This window comes from Andrena cerasifolii, chromosome 6, assembly GCF_050908995.1.
Source record: "Andrena cerasifolii isolate SP2316 chromosome 6, iyAndCera1_principal, whole genome shotgun sequence".
NCBI classification, from domain to species: domain Eukaryota; kingdom Metazoa; phylum Arthropoda; class Insecta; order Hymenoptera; family Andrenidae; genus Andrena; species Andrena cerasifolii.
The window spans coordinates 13,708,732-13,731,857 of record NC_135123.1 but is presented as its reverse complement, the minus strand read 5'-3'; the positions used below and the strand labels follow the sequence as shown (position 1 = coordinate 13,731,857).

The following is a 23,126-nucleotide window of genomic DNA, read 5'->3' as shown; positions in this document are numbered from 1 at the left end:
ATCGCTCTGTACAAAGAAACGACTGCGACGTCGACGAAAGCGAGCAGTTGGACACGTCGCCGGGCTTCTCTGCGATTAGACGCGTCCGTGGAGCAGGATTTCACGGTAAATTGACCGCGATAGTGACTAAATTGCTTAACGATTCACGGCTGCGACTCCTAAGTCGTCGAATCAGGGTAGAGAGCAATAACAATAAGGAAGCGGGGTATTCCCAATGGGGAAATTAGACTGGCAGTAGCGTTTATCGTGCCGAAATGTTGCAAGTGCACCGTAACTCGGTGCATCGCTGCGCTCGATAACCCTAGCTTTCGCACTGCTAAAGTTCACGATGCTTCTGGCTCAAGTGCAATTCGAATCAATTTTTCTAAGCTTCGATAGCTTCGGTCACTGATGAATTTCATTGGTAACTACGCATATAAGAAGATGAAGCTGCATTCTGCTCGACGTATGATTCGAGGGAGATACTGACAGGGTGTTTCATTTATTTCTCTGAATACAATACTGACTACTTAGTTCTAATGCTAGCTAGCTCTATATATGTAGCTTCTGTTTGCAGCGCGAAGTTGAAACGTTAGGAGATTGTACGAGGATTCTATTTAACCCCAGAAGGACTTTCGGGGGTCTGAATTATTTTTCGATTTGTTCGCTAGTTATTTTAGCTGCTTCCATAGTCATTCCAGGGTTAACTGGCTGTGTGTCGATTAGCAATGCGTTTTCTTAACGGATTGCCTTAACAGGAGCAAGCAATGAGTGCATATATTATATATATATATATATCTCGAGAGAGAGGATTCCCGAGTATTAAACTTTGAGTCTAGCCTTACCATTATTCCAGTGGAAACGGCTATACCTCGACCGCAGTACGTGTTGGGTACGATGTCACCGAAACCGACGCTCAGAAACGTGATAGCAATGAGCCACATGGCATTAAGGAGATTCGCGTGCTCCTCGTCGTGAAACCTGGTGCCACAGAAGAGAAAACAGGGTGAAATATTAGGGAACGTTTAAGGGGGAGGGGCAAATAATCATATTTCCTACTGGCTAAATGTTTCGTCGTTTAAACGAGGAACAGGGTAATTTCGTCGTAATTTTAGTGGTGTTCCACTTTCATTTAAAAAGGCGTCCCTTTAATGGCTTCGAGCTATCACTTTTCTATCATCTGTAATCTAATTTTCTAATTCGCAATTGTCAACATGTGTGTCTCTTTAATCGTTCACTAATGCCACTAGCTACTTCTTCGATCATTTCTCAAAATGACGCATGCCTTCGGAGATAAATTACAAGGAGACACAGTGCCAACATCGTGTACCTAACGCGTCTGACTATGCACGGACCACGTCCACTTACGCGTCTCGTAATTCTGAACGTTGTGTGACAAATACTTTTTAAATAATTGTATTTTACGCCCCAATGTGCCGTTCACGGGATTCACTGTCACCCGAGTTCGCGAAGGAAACGTTAATTTCACAATGCACAGACGAATCACGTTCCCCGAGACCCGGGAACCCATGTTCGCTGCTCGAAATTCCAATCTCAGGAGACGCCGTTAAATCGATTGCGACTCGAAGGATTAATTACACGGATCCTGTTATGTTAATGCCATTGTTTTAAATCACGAGCCCACCGTTCGCTGTAATGCATGCGACGAAGCCTCTTCTTCTCCGCGAAATTCATTATCGGAAATCGAACGTCAAAATAACACGCGCGGATTAATCCCCGTCGTTAAACGGAACGTTCTAATGGGACGAATAGCATTACGACAGATCCGTTCCAAGGGCGATCCCTTTTATGTCTCGTGAAAAGCTCCACTTTCAACCGACGATTCAATTTATCAATTAGATCGATCCGCCGCTGCATTCTCCGCCGAAGATTCTTCCGGTTTACCAAGCAGTCCACCCTCGGACGTCGTTAAAAGTAATTTCGTTCGTTATACGTTCCAATCGTCGCGTACCATTCCTTTCTTTTTTTTTAATTGCCCTCTGGCATTAAGCTGCGCGATTGGATTACACGACACAGCATCCCGCGAAGCTTCGGAAGCTCGGCACCCTTTCGGAGTAATTGAAACTGCGAAAATGGAAACGGCGGAACAACGGGGCGAAGATGAAACTTTTGAAAACGGGAGAAGAAATGGCGAACACATGGCGTTGAATAAATTGGAAGAGGAAGCGAGCCCGGTCATCAATTTTTTAAACAGCTGCTGAATTGTGAAAAGCCGCGAAAGTGTAGCGACGTTGAAGCATGGGCTTCGTGGAAATATTAATTCTTTCATAGAGGTACAACGTAGGTAGGGTAGGTGTACCGTTTGTGGCCATTGCACTGTTTTCGGCCACGTGCATAATTATCTTATTTTTAAACTGCTTGCAGATCATTATTACGTGGAGAATTTCACATGATAAATATTTTGTTTAGTATACCGCCAGAAATATAAGGTTACATTTATTGCTTGCACGGGAAAATATTATATTTTTTAAGAAGTAGCAAAAACTGGTACAATACCTTAAAATGGCCACAAATGGTGCATCTACCCTATGTCGAGTTATTACTCGAGGAGTAATAGAGAGACGGGAATAAAATATATCGACGGGCAGAGGTGTATATCATTGACACAGCAAGCCCTAGGAAACTGAAGAGCAGAGACAGGAAAGGAACTAGACACTTCTCGATTCATATAGACCTCAAGAATCATCCATCTGTGAAACACGAAGTGAATAAGCATTTACCACCTCACGTTCCACGCGACAGGATCTTATAAATTCGAAATAAATTTAGGAGAAGTCCCCTGTGTCCTTTATGCGCGACACGAGGAAGTGTCGAAGCTTTCAGAAAGATACCGTCTTTCCGAAATTCCTTTTTTTCGTGGAGATGTAATATTAAGAGGTCTCTTTCTCTCGTCCCACGGAAGATAAAGGGACCGTAGCTTCTTCATTTTAGGAGAAGTCGCCCATAAATCCCACTCCCGACAGAAGAGCTCGACTCCATCGATATCATGGCGTTATTTCAGCGGCGAAATTTACAGTGTCCTTCGAGCTTTACTGCCACGTCGGTAGAGATCTAGATAAAATACAGGCTCTATCGGTGTTTCCCACGTACGCGGGGAGCAAGGAGCGGCAGGAAGCTTTCGGCTCTGTGAATCTGCGAATCTCCAGGGAGCAGGCATTACCCTCGTGCTTCTTTTCCAAGGGAAGAGGGGAAGCAGAGGGTGTATCTACTCTCGCACCGGGCATGCCTAAAATTCTAATTCCGCGCGAGACCAGGTCACTGGGGGGCACGAGATAGCTGGAAATAAAAACCGGAACAGGACGTTGCACGGTCCTGGGAAGGACACTCGACTGCGCGAGGACGAGCGTATTAACGTTCAAGGGAACAGACTCGGCTCCCCTCCTGCGCGATTTTGATAAAACAAGGACGAAACAAAAGAGTAGCGAGTAAACTTCTCAAATAGAGCGACTCGACTTTCACGCTCATTTCCTACCCCTTTGAACCTAACCGAGTTCCCCGATACTCACATCTCAAGCCACGCAGTTTATTCAATCAGCAAACCGAGTGAAGACGAAACTCTGAGAAACCTCATTCGACGGAGACACTTCCTGTTTCACCTACAAACCGCAGCTCAACAGACGAACGCTTTAATAACCCCAGCTCGGCGGGTGGATGAAATTTCCTATCTCCGGGGACAGCATCCTGGAATCGTCGACCATCGTCCGTTCCGTGGCCGCGTGATAAATCCCCAGGATTTCGTCGAGACCGAGAAATCAGGAAGTTGTACGAGAGAGCGCGGGCACTTTCGTCGGCGAAGAAAGAGAATCGCGCGGCGGTAGAGGGGAGCGCTCAGCTTCCGACAATACAGCTCCGATAACTGATTGAAAATTCAGCGGGGCCATTCTCGACGGAGCGGACGGAAGTTCCGCGCTCGGTCGGCGTCTCATTGAAGGGAAGAAGACCGGAAGACGGTCGTTCATCGGCGGCGGGAAGAGGGCCAGGAAGAGAAACCCCGAAGGTTTTATCGAGGCTTGAGCCAACGGAAGAAAGGAATCGGAGGATCCGTGCTTACACGGCCGCGGGAGCAGGGCCAGGCCTTACACATCCGCGAGATTGATCGTTTCTGTAGTCCCCCCGCGACTCCCCAAATCGTGCTACTCGCGGGAGAATTTAATTATACGCGCGAAACGGCAATCTCGGCTCCCTAGTAAATCTTCTATCGCTGCTTTAACAGCCACCGATATCCGCCGCGGAGATTTATGCCTTTGTCCTGAGGGGGGGAACCCTTCGCTCCCGATACCGTTAACGGGCGAAAAAAAAGAATCGGATCCGTTGCTTCTCTGGCGTGGCGAGAGCTCCGACGAGATTACATGGCAGTTTCGTGACAGTGGAGATATTAATATATTCGCGACGAAACCCATCCCGCGCTCTGAGCTGAATTTCTATCTCAACATCCGTCGCTTTTAATCTCGACGATAATTGAATTCTACCGTCGTTCCTCGCCGTACAAACAGGAAGTGAGCTTACTTTCATTCTCTCTTACCTCTCGCACTGGCGCAACGTCCACGAGGCGATGATCCACAACGAGACCATGAAGACTAGCAACACGGTGCCCGGGCAGATGGTCATCAGGGTCTTCAGTACGAACCTGGTGTTGAAGTTAATACGATTCAAGGCCCCTATGCTGCGCGACGAGGCGTCCGTGAACAGCTTCGAGTGCAGCAGCATCACGCGACAGATGAGGTAGAGCCTGAAGAACATCGGCAGCGACAGGGTGACGTCGTACGGCACCCACGTCGAGCCGAAGTTGCCGCCCTTGTTCGCCAGCTTGGTCGTCCACAGGAAGTAGTATTCACCCGGGATCGGGTGGACCGCGCAGATTAATAATTCGATCGAAATCTGCCCGATCCTCCGCCAGGTCATCGCGATCCGCCAGTCCTCCGCGCAGTTATCGATCATGAACAACTGCAGAAACACACGGCAAACTGTTACTACGGTCGCAATGGTAGGTATCGCAGTGCGCAGACTGCTTTTAAATCGGGATAACATAAGATTACGTCATCTGTTTTCCCGCGAACATTTCGGCGTGCTATTTATTGCCGATATTTCTCTCGTATCGGCACAGATGCGATCTGGAGCCTTTGAATAGGATTATCATAATACACCGGTGACGCGCCATTCGCGCGAAAATGCGTGGCGAGTCCAGATAAGTTGCATTATTTATCGGCCGCCGTGTTGCCTCCGTTTCTCAAGCTTTCGTTTTTGCATCGCGGCTTGCGTTCGTGCCGCACCATCTCTCGTGGCTCTCAGTCGCATACCGAGATTAAATATATAATAATCAGTTCAATAATAAAATTACAGTGAGAGAATTAAAGGATCTTTATAGAAGCAGTCGATTGTACGCGTTAAAAAGACCCAATACCGAAGCACAGCGCAGGCATTGTTGCAAAACTGATTCCTACGCAATTCCCGCGACCAAAAACAGTTGCGAAAATGAAGAAAGGAGACAGACATCGATCGGCAAGTACACTTTGATAAAATCACTCGGGACGCCCGCAAACAAGAGCTTTAGGGGAGGCTGTAAAAAAACCACGAATGTGGTCGCTGAAACAAGCTAGTGGAAAAACATGCAGGCTGCAACGCTGAAAAGTCTCTGAAACGTTCAACGAGATCGGAAACCCGACTGCGGAACAGTATCGTGTTAACAAACAGAGACAAGTCCATCGCTAAATGTGAAAGGGCGCGGAGGGTTTCAACGACGCCTCGTAAAATCTGCGAGCTATCGTAGCCAGGCGTTCGCGGTGCATCGAGTCGTGTGTTTTACGAGAGATAATTCGTTAGAAGGACAACGCGGGATCGCGAAATCCCGAGATAGCGGCTCTTTATTGCGCTCTCTGTATCGTATCGATAAAACGAATCACAGCGGCACCGAAGAGATCGCGCAGAAGTCGGGGAAAAAGGGTGTTTCGAGATAGCGAGGGTGAGTCCGTATTCCCACGACCCTTTACTCAATTCCCACCCTTGACGCGGGACGTTCTGCATTTTACAGTCAGCTTTGCAGCTCGCCAGTATCGTCATGGAAGTATGCTTCGGACCATCCCCGCTTTAAGGCCTTTTGGCATGTTCATTCTACCCTTTCGCGACATCCCTCGTACAGAGTGTAACCTTTGCAACCCTGTTCGCTTGTTCTTTCTTGCTTGCATAAATAAAACGCGGAAAGTTTTCCTTGATCAATTGCAAAGTCCAATCTCGCCGTATCGCGCCGGGTAGATTCGTCAAGCCTCGCGATTATTCTAATTACGTGCCTGAAGTATTCAAGCAACGACATCCTCGGTATTCCAATATTCTCGATAATCGATACGGGGCAGCCTTAGAACTTCGGCAGGAATTCGAGCAACGTTACAACTTCTTCAAGCAGAGGCTTTAATGCCAGAAGGAAAAAACGGAGAAAGAATAGAAGAGACCAAGGTTACAGTATCCAGGAACGATTAACGAGGTTTCCGGCTATAGATAAATGAATCACGAGTACTGCAACAATTTGTCTGTCTCGTGGCAAGAAAGAAAAGCATCGTACCTCGAATTGGCACCCTAGTTGCTCAAGAGGAAACATTAATTTTCTTCCGACCAACCATGAACCCATCGCGATTAATTGCCCGTCAGCCTCGCTTCTTCCACTATCACCTTACCATTTTCAATTCATCAAACGCCTCTCATAAAAGATTATAACCCAGCCTCGGTCCAGCCACGCTCCAAAGGCCCTCGGTGTCTCAATGCTCGATTAGAATCCTCGAGAGCGTTTAAAGCCGAAGTTCCGCAAGTTTTTCGATGGCTGGGTACGCACTCCAATTTGCTAATAACGGCGGGGACACGGTCCAGGGAAGCGGGAGCGTTCCTTCGAATCGAGAATCAATAAACTCGCCAGCGACAGAGAGGGCGAACGATGCATCAGGGGATTGCTACCTCGATCAGCAGACCGCTCGGTCTCCTCTCGGGGACAACCCTTTCGTTTCGTCGAGCAGCCAGGTGATCCTGGCGAATCTGCGCGCATGCAAATCGTTGATAAACGACAATCAACAGGTGCTGAAAGGTCAACGGGCTATTAGGCTCGAATCCAAGCGGTGGCCGTTGCGAGACCTTCGCTTACTGGCCATCCTCGCGTTCATTAACGAGAGGCCTGTGCACCTTTCGTTACTTAAACTTTGATTAATCACGCTGAGAGGATGCTCGTGCTTCGTGATCTTTTACGATCCACTCTCTTCCCTCGAGAGTCAACGATATTCATCGATCCGGCCAATCAGCTCCTACATATCCCGAAACGAGGTAGATCCATTTTCCTCCTCGCCCTTCGTTCACGTCACTCGAAAATATTCCTATCCGTCGAGGTATTACACTGTCATACCAGGATAACGCGCCCGACCCAGCCATCGCGTCACGGAAAATCGAGGGCTATTCCTTCGTGGACAGACACCGTCACGAGCCCTCTGTCGTCATCTCGAATTTCCAGCGAAAATATGTCGGCAGACGGGGCCCGATATCCTGGCCAGTGGATGAAATCGAGTGGGAACTGCCAGCGAGTGCACGCGTATCGTTTTTCCAATACGCTGAACGTCGAGATCGTTACCGTCCACGGCAACGGCAGGTACTCGGCGAGTTTCGTTAACGCCGATAACGGCCCGCTTTCGTGTTTCTCGCGAGCCACGATAATAATCCTCTCTTTTGTTGCGCGAGATAAACGGGACCATGGGAAACAGCGGGGATATTTCGCATGTGCATCTTTGACAGCCTAGTTTTGCGAAGCTCGGTGCGTTTTCCAAGCGCGATCGAGCTCCGCGGTGATCCGGTATCATTCGTTTCGGTAGATTCCGCCGAAGCGGCGTGATTTGGCGAACAGCGTGCAAGTTCCTGTGTAATGCATTCCTCAAGTTCTCATTAATCTGCATAGCTTCCGGCTGGAACAAATATTTCCGGTAACAAGCCCGTGGAGAGTTGCGAGGAGGTATGTTTTCAATCATATTGGTTCGCAAAGCGCGTCTGACCACGGACGATCCGCTTCCCCTTTGCACTCTTACATTTCGCTTCTCCCTCACGTTTCTGCCATACGGATCGATCTTTGCGCGCATCATATCATCCGTAATAAAGGCTGTATTAGAGAACATACTGCACAATGCCTGGGCGACGGAGCTGGCAGAATTTCCCAAACGATGTTGCCCCCTGTCTCTCCGCGGCGCGTTCATCGCGGGCTCTTGATTACTGCGTCCAATTAACTACAAACTACAAAGTCAAACGAAATCGGGGGAGGTTTCTTTGATGCAGATGACCTGTGGCAGACTGCGCGCAAGGCGGGGTAGGAAAATGTGGTGGGCGTAACTGAAAAGTAATCCTACGAAGTCGAGACTTTCGAGGATTGCCTAGCTTCCTCATGAATGTATGTACACCGTTTCTGGATAACATGACCCGTTTATATCACGACCGCGAGCAAATCGGCTTTCGCGTACGCGTTCCGCTGGCATTCCAGCGTCTTTCGCCGGGGATTACTGTCCCTAGATCTGAACGGCCGCCGAGCGTTATGTTTAATTAAGCGGAGAACGCTTTAACCGCGATACCGTGAGGGTACCTGTGGTCAGACGTTTATGCAACACGGACGGCTTTCAGCGACAAATCGACCCACGGCTGCTTTTCTGCGGTTTCTTCTGATGGCGGGAATATCTCGTCGCCTTGCTGCAAAACACGGTGACGATTCACACGACGCGAGATAGTTTCTCGTATTTTAACTCGGGGATAGGGTAAATGACCCAATTACTGTCTCCCTAAGCTAAAATTACGAATAAATCTTGTGAAATGATGCACAAAAAAAATTTAGCATACAACTGAAACTGTTATTTATACGATACAAAAAACAGTACTTACTTTCTTCTTCAATAATTTGAATAAAACGATCACGTTTTAAGGGTGTCAGTAATAGATAATATATTTTTGAAATTGATGATTTTATACATAAAAATCGACGTTTTAAGGTTCGGAAATTTTTTTTCATCAAGTCTATAAGTACAAAACTATAAGATAACGTCAGGGTCAACGCTTAAAGTGTCGGTAATTGGGTCCTCTGCCCTAGTAATTAACCCTGGTTCAGTGGATTATTGAACTGGAACTCGATGTATCCACAGATAAATACCGACGAGTAAATAATCGAGAAAAGAATATTGAAATTCGTGATTGAATATTCTTTAAAAACAATTACTTGCATGCGTGGAAAACAATGAAACATTATCGGAATTTCGCAGATTAATGGGATCCGATAATACCGTGTAATATACTGCCCCCTACTCTTTCGGGAATATTTCATATGATTTAGCATCGTTAAACATTCCCGTGCGAATTGTTCCTCGATGCGGCTGCTTCACATCCTGGGAAACGGTGAATAGTCCGGTACACGTACAAAAGCCAAACGAATGGGGCAAGTGGCTGTCCCCGGCTTCGTTAAAAACATGCCGTGCCTGTGTTTTGTAACAATGTCTGGAACAGTGTTTAGCACGGTAATTGGGAATTCATTTCAGCGGACGATTTCACTGCGGAGTATTCTCCGCCGACGAAACGAAGCCCCGATATTAAAAATCCAATAGGAAATTCAATATCCAGCGCGGAAACTTTCTGTATAAACTTCGCCGCGACTGATATGCAAACGGCAGGTAATACGAATGCCTGGCAGAAAAATGTTTATCGTCCATGAGCCGTAGCCTCGTCGAATAAGAAGGGAGAAAGCTATCGGCACCGCGAGGGGGGGGGGGGGGGAGGTTGCCATCGAATAATCGAAGCGGAATATTTATCATATCGTTCGAGCCGCGCAAAAGACAGTCTTGGGGAATCGTGTCACGGTCATTTAAGCAATTTCGGGCCGCGTGACAGGCCGAGAACCAATATCGCCCGATGCCATGTCCTGCCGGAAGAAAGCATTCGACGTTAACGAAGTGCCGATCAAACGTGACGCGGTTAAATTGAAATTTCGCGGGGTGCCGCGCGGTTAAGCCCGCCGCGGGATCGTTGCTGCGTCGAAGAATCGAGTCCCTCGCGCCCATTAAAATTTCCAACAACCCGGTCGGCTTATGGTTTACAACGTTCACTTCCAAGGGATTAGCTGTCGTTCTCTCGTTCGAGAACACGTCGCATAGTCAGCCACGAATCGGTTTATGACTCGGCGCTTCTCTAAGCTCGGTAAGCCAAACCCTCTGTTGCGAGCCTGCCCTGTGGAAGTGGCTCGTACCATCGTGTAATCTGCAAGTTTCTTCATTTTACAGCGAGCTCCGTGGTTCGTCGGCGAGGAAAATAGGGAGGGATGCTTGTTTGGAGTGTGTTACGTGCAAAGATACAGCACAGAGGGGGGAATAGAAAATCGATCGTGAAGAATTCCTCCACCCTTTGACTCTGAAGGCCTTTGTGTTGTCTTAAGAAACAGCTCGGCTTGTACGTGGCCCTTTTCACCGGTTTCTTATTTGGGGAGCTCCCATTCGCCAAGTGGACTTCCCGCAAGGGCAGCAAATATATCACGAGTGGATCGTTGTTTGAAGTCGATTCTTCGTAGCTGAGAAACTACACGCGCCCTTTAAATTTCATCGGAACGAGCTTCGGAAGTTTCGCCAATCGTAATCGTGCGTATGCATCCAGGGTGTTCCGATGCAGCGTTGAAAACAGAAAGGTATCGTTGTTACTGTCTTCCGTTGCTTGCACCTCGTTCCCAGCGGTTCACCAACGTTGTGGAAACTAACGACGCGATGATCCCTCGCTTATCCTGCGGCTCCTCGGCCCTCTTCCACGTTCGCGGCTGCAATTTCCTCGAATTTAGATTCGAGCCACTGGTATCGACAACTGTTACGGCGGTGTTAACTTATGGGACCGTGCCTCGGTGTAAACGTCGCGTGAACACGATAACGATTATTCAATCGCCTCCGTTCGCGTGCGAACCGCGTCGTTCTCCGCGGGGGACGTGTTACTTCGTCACCATGCGAGATACGAAAGCGTTGCGACAGATAACAGGTGTCTGAACAGGGTGACTGTGAAAAATGCCGACGCGAGTTCCGTGGGAGGGAAATTTCAGATAACTCGACGCTAAATGACGCAGAATATTCAAGGAAGAGGGAGCTACCAGGGACGAGCTTGAGTGATACAGAAGAACCCATTTCCACGTTTCAACGCGAACGAGCGATCTTGCGCGCAGTCTGATAAACGATTTCACTTAATACTCGTCGAAGCCAAGGGATATGTACATTTTCGTGGCACACGAGATCCTCCTCGCGGCGATTTGTCTGCGTGAAGTTCGCACGGTTATTTAAAACAATTTTTTCCCCGACACCCCCCGTGCTCACGCGCTTTGATCAGCGAGCGTGCTCGAAACCACGGACGGGAGAGTGTGATTTTAGTTTCATCGTGGATTTACCGGACATTCTGCGCGAGAACAATATACAATTTGTGTTTCTGCTGAATAGAGTTCTGGTCAATATTTACGACACGGGCAAATCGCGTAGGGGGAGATCTGTGCGCTGAAATTAGCGAACGCGATTAAATCAGTGGCTGTCGACTTGCTTGAGCCACTGAATATCGGCGTGAAATTTCTGTTTCCTGTTAGTTTATAGTTGGGACTGAATTAAATGGTCACTAATGGTTATACGCAGGGGTGCAGGAAGAAGCGAGAGATGTTCTGGTGGGGGTAACACCGTAAAGATACTTTGAATGGCCAGTGGAGTTTGTTCCGACTGCAATATTCTTGAATCGGACTACTGTACATGCATTAGAAGTCGCGACTATTTGCTGTACAATATGTTCCACGCGTAATTAGCGTAATCGTTCCTATTTAAACGGTTCCACCCGCTTCGCGAGAATTTAACTTCCTAAAAAGCATCATTGTATTTACCTAAAGCAATCAGAGGGTGTTTAACACCATCATTTTGCCTATCCCGATTAAACGCAATTAAAGCCGCTGTTCGGCGGAATCGACAGGGCATTTTGGAAGACAGACGACCGGTTTATCGATAAACGAAAAGGACCGACTGGCTCGCTCGCTGGTGCTTCTCTCTTTATTGGAAACAGGGCTTTACTCGGAAATAATAAGCACGAGAATTGCGTTACAGGATAAATCGTTTAACCCCGGCCGCGGATTAATAGCGATCAATGGACTGATGTTATTTTCTACTGTCAGCGATAGAACGAGCTCTGTTAACCCACGTCGACAACACTCGCGTCCCCTTAATTCCCACGGTTCTCAGGCAAACGACTATCCCGACAAATTCTGATAAACTATCCATCAGATATCCATCGTTTTCTGGCATTCGGCGATGATTAAAATAATTGCAGGAAACACGGCAGAATTTCACAGACGTTACACTTAATTACTCGGCATTCAGTGTACAATTCTGCGAGTGAACTTCGCAGCTATCAGGCTTCCTAATTGCAATTATAATTTTCAGATGTCAGAAGCCCAGAAGTTTAGATAAATGGTCAGTCCTTTACAGACCGCGTTGCTATATGAAACAGAAACTTTGCCCCTTTGTCAAAAGTTTGTGAAAGAAATCACAGTTCGTCTGACCCGCTAAGAGGCACTTTTCATTAAGTTCGATGGCACTTCGGTTGGGGTGGGCAAAGTTTCTGCACGTGGTTACCGACATTCGAGGGAAATAAAATACGCGGTGTCCAAGTCGCAACGGGGACGGTGGGAGGGTTTTCACGGTTAAAATCACACCGAACGTCGCGCGGAATCGATAAAGTTTATCATATACCTATTTCTCCGCTCGTCCAACGAAACACAGCAGATGTAATAACGCGCATGACAGCACTCGACCAATCGACCGTCTTCACGCCCGTCCATGCGTCGCATTAAAATCGACAAAGGGTGCATGCGAGTGATACGGGGATCGAATCGACAGCGGCTTTGACCGTCTCGTTCACGGATCTCCCTTATTCTTCGAGCGAGGCACAAAAAGGAATGTAGAGTAGCCGGGGTTGAAGTGAAAAGTCGTCGGGTCGATTTAATAATAACTTTTGCAACCGACTGAGCGCACCACTTCAAACGCAGCCCCGTGAACTGGCGCGTCGAGATGTGTTGTAAACTTAAGGTTGAATTTCTTGGAAACTGATCGCAGAAGAATTCTGCAGAATTCGCCATAAAAATGGAAACGATCCACGAAATACGTGACTCCAATAATTACGAGGAGAATCAATCGCACGCTGTTTTGGGCCACAGTGGAAGAGCACCCCTGTTTCAATCGTTCCTTCCGCGTTAAGCAGTCTACTCCTAATTCCACGGAAGTAGATTTTCTCCCAGCGGACTAAATTCCGTTCGTAATTTCACGGCGCGACTGTAAGTCGGTTTCCGCGTGTAAGAACTAGTCATTCCAGGGCGTTGCAAGTAAATCCAGCCATAGAAGAAACGTATATCAACTGGGCGCACTGTCGGGTGAGCGGCGCGTTGCCACTTGGATCTGCAAAAAGGGCCGCGAATAATGCAGCCCCCGTGAATCCCCGCCGGAAAATACGCTTTAGCTCGCCTCCGAGGAACAGGAAGACGGAAGTCCAACTGCGACTTATTCAATCCCGTGAAACGGGACGTGACTTCCTTCAAAAATAAGTTTACAGGATCCGGGGGTGAGCATCCTCTGACCGTGGTGTCCGAAATCCATGGAACTCGTTCTTATCCAGGGATAAGTCACTCGCTCGATTTCACGGGCAATGTGCTCTCTCCTCCGAGTTAATTTCTTTGCTGGTGCAATTCTTAGGAGACTCTTTAAATCAGGGACAGCCGAAGGTTCTGTTCTTCGAGGAATTTCACCTGCGAAAGCTACATTTTACTCACTGGCAGCACACGAAACGGGTGTAACTCCTCCAAGTTCAAAGCCGGCAATAAATAACTGGGGAAGGGGAACCAAAGAAATGCCTTCGGGACGTTATAAATCGATCAATGCTCGTGATAGATTCGGGTCAAGCTGTCCTTTATAAACAATCACTTTGCATTTACCAAGCAACGAGTAGTGGGATTAAATCTTCCACGTTCCCCGAGTGTGTCACGTGTTTTTTACCCGAGGGAATATACGAAACACGAAGCAAAGGGTTATTATTTAAATTCGGCAGGCAGGGGAAGGAAGCCACGCCAAGTCCCATTGAATTTACGATAGAATGCGTGGGAAGGGGAGCTTATTACTGGTTCAACAGCGTTCTCATTGAATGTGCCGGAGGATTACACGGAAGTGTCGACGCGAACGGCGCCGCTGGAATATTCATGCTCGGCGACGTCCTGGCACCCGACAAGAGTTAGCAGGAGGATTTTACGCCAGGAGTCTCAGCCACGCTCGTCTGAACTTGAAGCAGCTCTTCGCTTTGGACAAATCGGTTTCACGGCGCACGTGAGCCTCGCGATTACAGCGTTTACGAGCGACGATCGATGTCGATGTCGTTCCGCGCGGAAAGAACACGCTGCGCCGCCCCGCGAGCGGGAAAGACGTTCGAGGCTTTACGAGGCGCGCGAACGCCGGGGTAACGATCATTTAATCCGCTTCAGGAATCACTTCCTTCGCGGGTCACGCCTTCGTCTTCACAGGCTGCACGGATTGCAACGTATGCCAGCGATTCTCAGGGATACCCGGGGCTCGGCGCGATCTGCAGTCGTTAAACTAAACCGAGGTGCAGTAAATACCGTGAGTTATTGGAAAATTCAACGTGTCGTAAATCCGCTGTCGTAACAACGAATATAGCGATCCATACAGCGAGGGACGCGGGAGGGCTGGTGCTGCTTTACAGGGTGGGCAGCAGCGTTGCTTAGATGCTAGGGAATGGAGAAAGTGTGCCTGAAGTTACGACATTCTTGCCGAGCCGAGTGCGCAGTGCATTCAGCCCAAAGTTACAACGAAAGTAAACTTCCCTTTGCCTTCGACGACGAGGAAGAAAAGTAGGACTGGCGGCAAGCGGGCCGATAAATTTCCATCGATTATATGGCGAAACTTAACGGCATCTGCGTTGCCGAATGGCGCGGAATAAAGTACTGATCCCTCGCAGTTAGACGCGCAGCAGCTTCTCAAATGATTTCGAGGGGATCGCACCCGATCGGCTTTGATCCTCGGGAAAGTTTTCACCGACGATTTTTCCGCTTGCGAGGTAGCACTGTGAAACTGGAGCAAGAAAAGCCAACGGGATATTTCCTGGTGAAACGATGATCAATATGCAAATTACTGGGCTTTAGGACGTGGTTTGTGCAGCATCATACACCAGTGAGACCAACCACGACAGAGTAAAGTGTCTAAGTCTCTCTACATCCAACGTACATCATACTCCCAGCGCGGTCACGCAGAGACTCTTTTATAGTTACGTTTACACTACGCTTTAACTGCGCTTTTATACTGTGATCGCAATGTACTCCTGCCAGAGTCTTTACCACGCGATTACAACGTGGTTTTAGTGCAGTTACGTAGAGCGTTCCTTGTATCGTGCTTCGAACAGCAGACCCATAAACATCGACAGGGCCGTGTGCGATTTGTGTATCGTTTAATCGTAGATAGCCAGCCGTGATGTTTATTCACGTTTCACGATGAACGGGCTGGCGCGATAATGAAATTCATTTGACTTGATATACGATCAGGAGATTAACCCGATGGGAGCCCGAAGAAACCCTTTCCCGTTATCGCAGCTACGAACCCAGGCCACGGCTCCCCGCGCCTGACTTATGACGGTTTATACTACTGCGGATGGACTCTGCCCTCCCTTGGCCGTGGGAGACTCCGTGGTCTATCATCAATTACGCGGGAATTCATCAACTGGGACCCACGATAAGAGGAGCAAACTGGTTCCGCTGAACGAATCAGATATGCCGAAAGGGGAAACCCCCTTCCACGGATACAAATGACTCGGTAATTAATCCCTCAGTCGCTAAGTTCTTCCGCCCGGTGTGCTTTACACACTGCAAGTCTTCCTGCCTGTTTTATTCAGCGCGGGGAGAAATTTGTATTCTGACAGGGAATTAATAACTGCGCGAAACGAGGTATAATAGAGACTAGGATCATTTTCGAGTGATCGATGAGCAGAAAAACTTTGACGTCGAGTTTTTGATACGTTACTTTGTTTCACTCGACGAAGAACGTAACGAACTTGTTTTTGGATTATTATGGTCGGCGAAAATATTATATTTCGATGTGAATGTAGAATTTGCAGTTGTGGCTTCTAACGACAGTAGATGCTAGAAATCAGACATTATTTTCTAAGTTAGAAATGTACGAAGTTAAAGGAAGATTGATTAATTTCCTTCGAGTGTACCTATCATATATTTCGCTAACTTTAATTACAAGATTGCTGTTAAGTTGATTTCAAATTAATGTTCATGTTACATCGAGTTCCAAGCGCGTCTGACTACAGACCACCCACTTCCACTCACGTTCTCGTCTCTTCCTTTCAGGCTCCCTTCCCACGCAATCCCTTTCAATAGCTAATTACACCTCACCGCGTCTTTCAGCAATTTTCAATGCACTTAACCAAACTCGTGCTAGCAAACAGTCGTATTGTTTACCAAATAACCTCATTCAGGAACTGTATAGAGTTCCTATAAGGACCCCCAAGCATTGTGTTCCGACAATAGTCCGCGACAAACGAAACCATCGAAAGGGAGGGTGGAGTTTCATCAAAACTTGCGGCACGTCGGGGTAACACGATCAGGGGAAAACATTTTCCACGCGCGAGTTCGCTTCACGCCAACGTCGGCCTCGCGGAGCAAAGAAATTCGCCAATAAAGAAACTCGTGCTGCGGGTGCGATTTTTCGAAAGACTCGTTGCCACCGTGGCTTACAGATTTCGGTCAGCAGCCCGCACTCCCTAATCTGGCTCGGTTAGGCCGGGAAGTAGAAGCAGTTTCGCGGAAACCGTTGCCGTTTTGCGGTATTATGCCGCGAACGTGCAGCTGCTAACGCAGCGTCGCGCGATAACGCAATTAGACCGCGCCCGGTGCGTCCGTCATCGCGAACAATTCGCAATTTTCTCGCCGAGGTAGCGACAATCGAGTTACCCCCCCGCGATTCCATATAATTCGATAGGAATTCTAGGCCGGGGACCGGTTCTGTTGTCACCGCGATCCTCATAATCGCGACATCGACGAACTGTTCGGTGGTTGCTGGCCATCACGCAAAATTACTGGCGCGATTCAATTCGCGATAAATACCGACATTCTCCCGTTTCCATTGGTAGAGTCGGGTGCTGGTAGGTACTCGTAATTGGTTGACTTTGCGATGGATTAATTGCTGTTCTTGAGGTGCAGGAATTTAATCTGTAATTCGCGTATGGATAGTGGAGGTTTATAAGGTATTAATAATAATAATTCTTTATCGCACAGTGGACATTTCGAAAGTAACAATAAGATGAAAAAAATCAAATGGCGAGTAAGGACTAAAGTCATATGTGTGACGTTGAAAATAACAAGAGTAAGAGTTGAGAGTTAATTGCTATTGTTGATTAGCAAAAAATAATGTCACTGAGTGTTTGAAAGATGAGAGGGCGACTAGAGAGCGAATTTCAGATGGAATAGAGTTGTAGTAAGAAGTGGAGCAATAGGAAACGGTGCCGTAAATTCTACGGGGAGGAAGTACTACTTGTTGTGTTTGTATTTTAGAACGAGTAATTTGTTTGCACTTAATGACACATTGCTGTATTATGGAAATGATATAAGAGATAGGAGTCTCTGAATTACGAATTGGGAATTGGGTGAGGGTTTTGGGTAACTTGAGACTTGAGGTTCGATTGGGGCTTAGTTCCGAGCTCTTATGGAACATTTGCACATTTTACACATTTGCCTGTTATTGTTGGAATTCTGTTTTCCCTACAGTTTCTTGGACAATCTTTGTCAGATACATGGCCACTGCTCAAGTTATGATCGCGTTCAGCGTATTGTGTCACTTTAATTGGCCATTGTTCCTGGTTCGCTTTGTCTCACGCCATTCTGGTGAATGCTCGTATCTACTCTTCTCCATGGGAAGGAATGTTATGCGACTACTATAGGAGGCGATTTGTAAACAGGAAACGCATTTGAAGAAAGGATATTCCTGAATTGTATCTCGTTTCCCGTTTATTCGACTCGCGCAGGTGTAAAACTCGCATTTTCCAAATTGCGTTCAGATATCGAGACATTCGTTCGCGTAGCACCCCTATTACGTGAGCGTCCTGGGTTTCTCTACCCTTCCGAACCAAGGCTTCCTCTACTACCCTTATTTATATATTTTTTTGTGACTTCGTGAATCATTCAGATCACAGACAAATTTTCGTTTACAGCCTGGATATTTTCCCATCTGATATCAATAGATAGAAAACAAATTGGAATCTCCGAGCAGAAATAGAAATGAAATACAAGCTGCGAGTGCTCAACTGAACATCGACCAATTTTTCCTATATACAAGCACACCTTTCCAATTTCCTGATGTGCAAACTCTGGGCGCATTCGTATCAACGTTCGAAAATATAACATCACAGCCTTCGGAGAATTATTCCTGTCATAAACTTGTAAATCGTTTAGGCCACAGTGACTATAAAACAAATTTACGATCTACGTTAAGATTCGAACTTCCTCGCAAGTAGAACAGCCATGAAACAAGTAGTCCGGCTCAATAATTAAATCTTCCTTGCTTGTCTTCGAGCAATAGATCGTATCTGTTCCCCTTTGTCCCCGCAAACGAGCCAGAGTAGATACAATTTTATACATTGCCTGATTGCCCGCTGCATCGTCATCGCCGCCACTTGAAACGCGATAATTTTACTTTCGATCGCGATTAAACGAGGTGAAAATGGCGCAGAATCTCTGCAAATTCCCAGTGAGCTTTTAGTGTTGCACCGGATGACGCGGTATAGAGCGATTTGCTTTAATATTCGGACATAAAAGCGAGCCATTGCCACGAATATACCTATCCAGAGTGGCCTCTATTATGTAGCTACGTCGATCCTGGTTCGCGCAGACACGTAGCTCCGACCGTTACCCCGAATAACAATCCGCGTTAACAACTCGCGATTTTTCGGATGTCCGTCGTATCAGAGGGGTCGTTAAATTCTATCTAATGGCGAATTCAGCTCGCTTGCCATTCCTAATGTTATATTGAAATGAGCTTCATGAAAATTCATGCGGCCAGCGGTGCAACGAACACCGAGAGTAGAATTTGACGAGCCATTTATTTAATTGCGCCGTATTTCAAGTGAAATAAATTACATCGGGACCGAACTTGTCGCACCCAAAAATCAGGGAAAAGGAGAGAATCGGCCACAGCTGTTCGATTCGCTAACAGAGTCATCTTCACTCACTTCCGACCGCGGCAAATTATCATGCGCCCCGTTCATTATTCACCCATGTCCCCCCCGGTTAATGCCACTTTTGTGCCGGTGGAATTTCACGGTCATTAATCAGGCGTAATCAAAGGAGGGACGGTGGCTAGGGAGGCGGCGGCAAGTAACGGGATCCCTGGAAAATTAATTTTGTATCAATTACTCGATTAATCATCATTAGTTCATTATCACGGGTCGGTGCATGCTTGATAGCACCGTCGATTTCACGCGCCCACGAGTCGACGACTTCTCGGAGCACTTTCCCGGAGTTACGACAACTGCCCTAGGCGTTCGAACATCCAGACTCGAGAGAGAAAGAGAGAGAGAGAGAGAGAGAGAGAGTCTCGGGAGAGGGAGAGAACGAGAGGGTGTCTGCAGTCTCGTTACACGAGAGAATCTTCGTACCAGCGATTACCGTTCGATTGCTTCTTAACGCCTTCTACGAGACCAATCGGAAATTTTGCGAGCTATTCAGCTGGAAATGCTTGGGAAAGTGTCTCTGCGCGACGCAGACAATGATCATGGGCCCTTCTTAAGGGCAATTTCGAGCGAGTTTCTTTAGGATTCCGTTCTCTAAAATTTTAGGGCAGTAATGTGGAAGAACTAGTGGACACCTTGGGGAATAATTTGGAGGCAATTTCTTCAGAGTTAGTTTTGAAATTTCGTTCGGTTTGTCGCGAACGTCCAGGGAGCACCGTTCCTTTTTCTCTCAGAGACGTACGATAAAAGTGCCCCTTTAAAATGGCACTTCAGAGAGGCAATGCAAATCCATGCAAGTCTCCGGAGCCAAGCAAAGCTTTTCACTCTCATATGGGAGAATACCTCTACGGGGGGTGTGAAATTGTTGGCATGCACGGTACGGGGACGTGTTACATCGAGTCTATTGGATTTTTCATACGCACCTGAACTTCTAAGGCATGGTAAGCAAATATGAGGCCAATCAGTATCACAGTAGACACAGAGATCAGGGTTTTCAGTGCTGTCGAGTAAAACGAGGCCTGCAACATAAAACATCGTCCTCCGTGAATCGTCCATCCTGCCACGTTGCAATGCTCGCGTGCAACGAGCACCTAAGCTTAAATCCTTCGCAATAAAACCAACCATGCAATATTTATCAAATGCCTTCTTCCTTCTAGGATCTACTTCATATTTCCATCGCATTCGCGTACACCCATATCCTTCGGAGGGTGGCAATATTCCCAGCGAACCTGCGCCACAAATTCAACCGCAATTGAATCCGTCCTTACCATAAGTGATTTCAAATTCACCGTATTCTGCCAGCTGATCGAACATTTCTCTGCCACGCGAACGTCCGCCGGGACTTTTTGCGGTGGCGTTCTTGCTAGGGCCTAATTACGCCCGTTGAACGCCAATGTAAGCACTCAGAGGCAGGATAATGAAATATTCAGACGTCTACATAAAGTCACTTATTGCCGGCTCGTAAAAGTCGAACGCCGCGACGCGAGCCCCGCCAGCTCCGTCTTCGAGGCTCGTAAAAGAGGGCTGACACTCGGTGTGTTGCCTCGGAAAAATAAACTTTCGTAACCCTAACCGCGCGCCCTTCTCCCATCCCCCTTCGGCTTTTGTCCGGGGAGAAGAGAGTGCCGTACGTGCGGCGAATATCGCGTGAAAATTTCAACCTGCACCGCGGCTTTATTATTAAAATTTCTTCCGCTTCTAGCGAAAGAGATTGCTCTCATTTATTTTACGGCGAGAAACAGGGATGAAAGTTACGGTTACTTAACCCCCAATTCCGGGATAGCTCGCAAGACATGGTCGATCTGACTCTGGCACAATGAATTAAGAATATGGCGTGCTGGTGTTAATTCCTCCTTTCTTCTCGCAGACTTGCCTGGAAACTTTTCATGCGCGTGGCTGCTGAAGCCAAGAATTCGTTCGGAGACGTCTGTATTCTTGCCTAATTCTCTCTTTCCGCCGCGGCGCGAAAGGTATCGCTTGTAATCGCGTCTGGTTAATGAAGATTCAAGGAGCCGGAAGTCTTAAAAGGGAGGAACGAGGAGGATTGTTAGAGTCTCCAATGAAGAACCCTCGAGTCACTGGAAGCACTCCGCGGCGAGTATTCTCTCTGTAATTAAATCGAGACCGTCAAGTTGGGGCAGGACTGATCCCGCGTGAGTGGTCGACGGAAGAAACGGTGAAAACGAGCAGAACGTTCTCAGGGGGTACTCGAGCGAGCGTAACTTCCACCGTGGGTAGGACTCGAGCTCTCGCTTTTCTATTTTTTCCACGCGCCAGCTGAATATCCCCTGTCATAATGGTAATTCTCTTAACGCGAACGACATCGCCGAGGCTTTCACAACCGGAGTTACTTGGGTGAGCGGCGTGGCAGTACTCTTCCAGGTGAAAACGGCGCCCTTTATAAAGCGTTTTTCCTCATTCCTCTTCATTTCATTAAAAGCTACTGAGCTTCGGCGCTAGTGATTGTTGATCGGTGTTGATGGTTTTAACTTCAACTTGGCTAGCGCAGAGCGAAGCCGTAATTCGTTTATTCTTCCAGAGAAGTCGCGCTCGAAAGGACTGAATTTGATTACTTCTTTTACGGCACCATCGCTCCCTGCGCAGGAATTACGCTGTTAGGAGCTTGAGGCTGCATAAAACGCGAGTTTAAAGGAATCAGACGCCGCGAACTGGGGCAAATAAAACGCCTCGAACGGCAGAAAATAAAGCCGAACAAATGCATATCAATCTGACGGGATCGGAGGTCGAATTTCCCGTTCGAGGCGATGAACCAAGTTTTCCTTTTCATTAATCCCACGCTCGTGACAGTTTAGCAAAGCGCCGTCGAACTTCAAGTTGAAAGTTGCCTCGACGTAAAACTGTTCGCCGCTGCGATCACTCCATCGACAAGTGATAAATGCAGCTGACCATAACAGGAATGATAAATGCGCGAGCCTCGCCGATTGAAATTATCCAGAAACAATCTACCGGAAGGATCAAAACCCCGAGATTCGATTGAGTAATATTCTGATTTGATTGGCCTGCTAGCGACGCTTGGCGTCCAGTGGCCAGATTCTGGTTTCGCGGCAGTGAATCTGCGGCTTCCATAGTAGCAGCCAGTCAGTTAATTAGTTAGTTACACGTAAGTGGAATATAAATTAGCCGCAGAGCGGCGTGAAGCACGCGCTCGCACTGCTCGATTCTGGTGTTTGCGTTAAATTAAGTTAATAGCTTCGGCTTAATAACAGCTGGGCCAAACCGGGCCATTTACAGCACCAATAGTACCTGCGCGATTTGCATTTTTCAAATATGCGGCGTAACAGAGGTACGATTATCGTTAAGTGGTAGGGGAGACGTTTAAACATTCTTGTAAGTGGAATAATGGCGCGCAATGATAGCAACTTCTAGTTATCTAGATTTCAGTTTATTTTTTTACGAAATTGGAACATCGCGCGTTGCCGAAGTATCTTGCCGAAAGGGGTTTTAAGCGAAAGCGACGCGAACGTGTGTACAGACAGCGGCCCTAGTCCTATTACACCCTTTTCACTTTCGTTACACTTTCTTTACCACGGCAAACGAGCCAGAACGATTCCCCGTAAACGCACCATCCAATAACAGGTTATCGCCTCTTCGAGATGACCACCTCTCGTTTCCCGTACAAAACGGTCCCGATCGACAGCGTGGACGATCATGAAAATGGATCTCGCCCACGTTGTAACCCCGCGTCGAATTTATTTTAAGGGTACGGTCTGGGGAAACTGCAACCTCCCCGTCATCCACTATCTCTTACCATTTACCGCGTAACCGTATTATCCAGCGATATATATCCAAGCTAATCCCCGACTAATCCGGCCGGGGAGAGTGCTGGA

General features: G+C 47.5%; 2 protein-coding genes across 5 annotated transcripts in view; one reads left to right on the top strand and one right to left on the bottom strand.

Moving 5' to 3' along the window:
- The window catches only part of Sk (small conductance calcium-activated potassium channel), a 166,969-nt gene that overhangs the window by 15,956 nt on the left and 127,887 nt on the right, over nucleotides 1-23,126 (bottom strand). For all 4 annotated transcript variants that reach the window (XM_076814908.1, XM_076814909.1, XM_076814910.1 and 1 more), the window contains 3 exons: nucleotides 20,202-20,297; nucleotides 4,523-4,944; nucleotides 825-960 (listed from right to left, as the gene is read on the bottom strand). In XM_076814908.1, the coding sequence (XP_076671023.1) occupies nucleotides 825-960; nucleotides 4,523-4,944; nucleotides 20,202-20,297 (654 nt within the window). The remainder of the gene's footprint in view (nucleotides 1-824; nucleotides 961-4,522; nucleotides 4,945-20,201; nucleotides 20,298-23,126) is intronic.
- Nucleotides 1-23,126, top strand: part of LOC143370032 (galactose mutarotase) — an 89,052-nt gene that overhangs the window by 60,495 nt on the left and 5,431 nt on the right. The gene's annotated exons all lie outside the window — the stretch shown is intronic.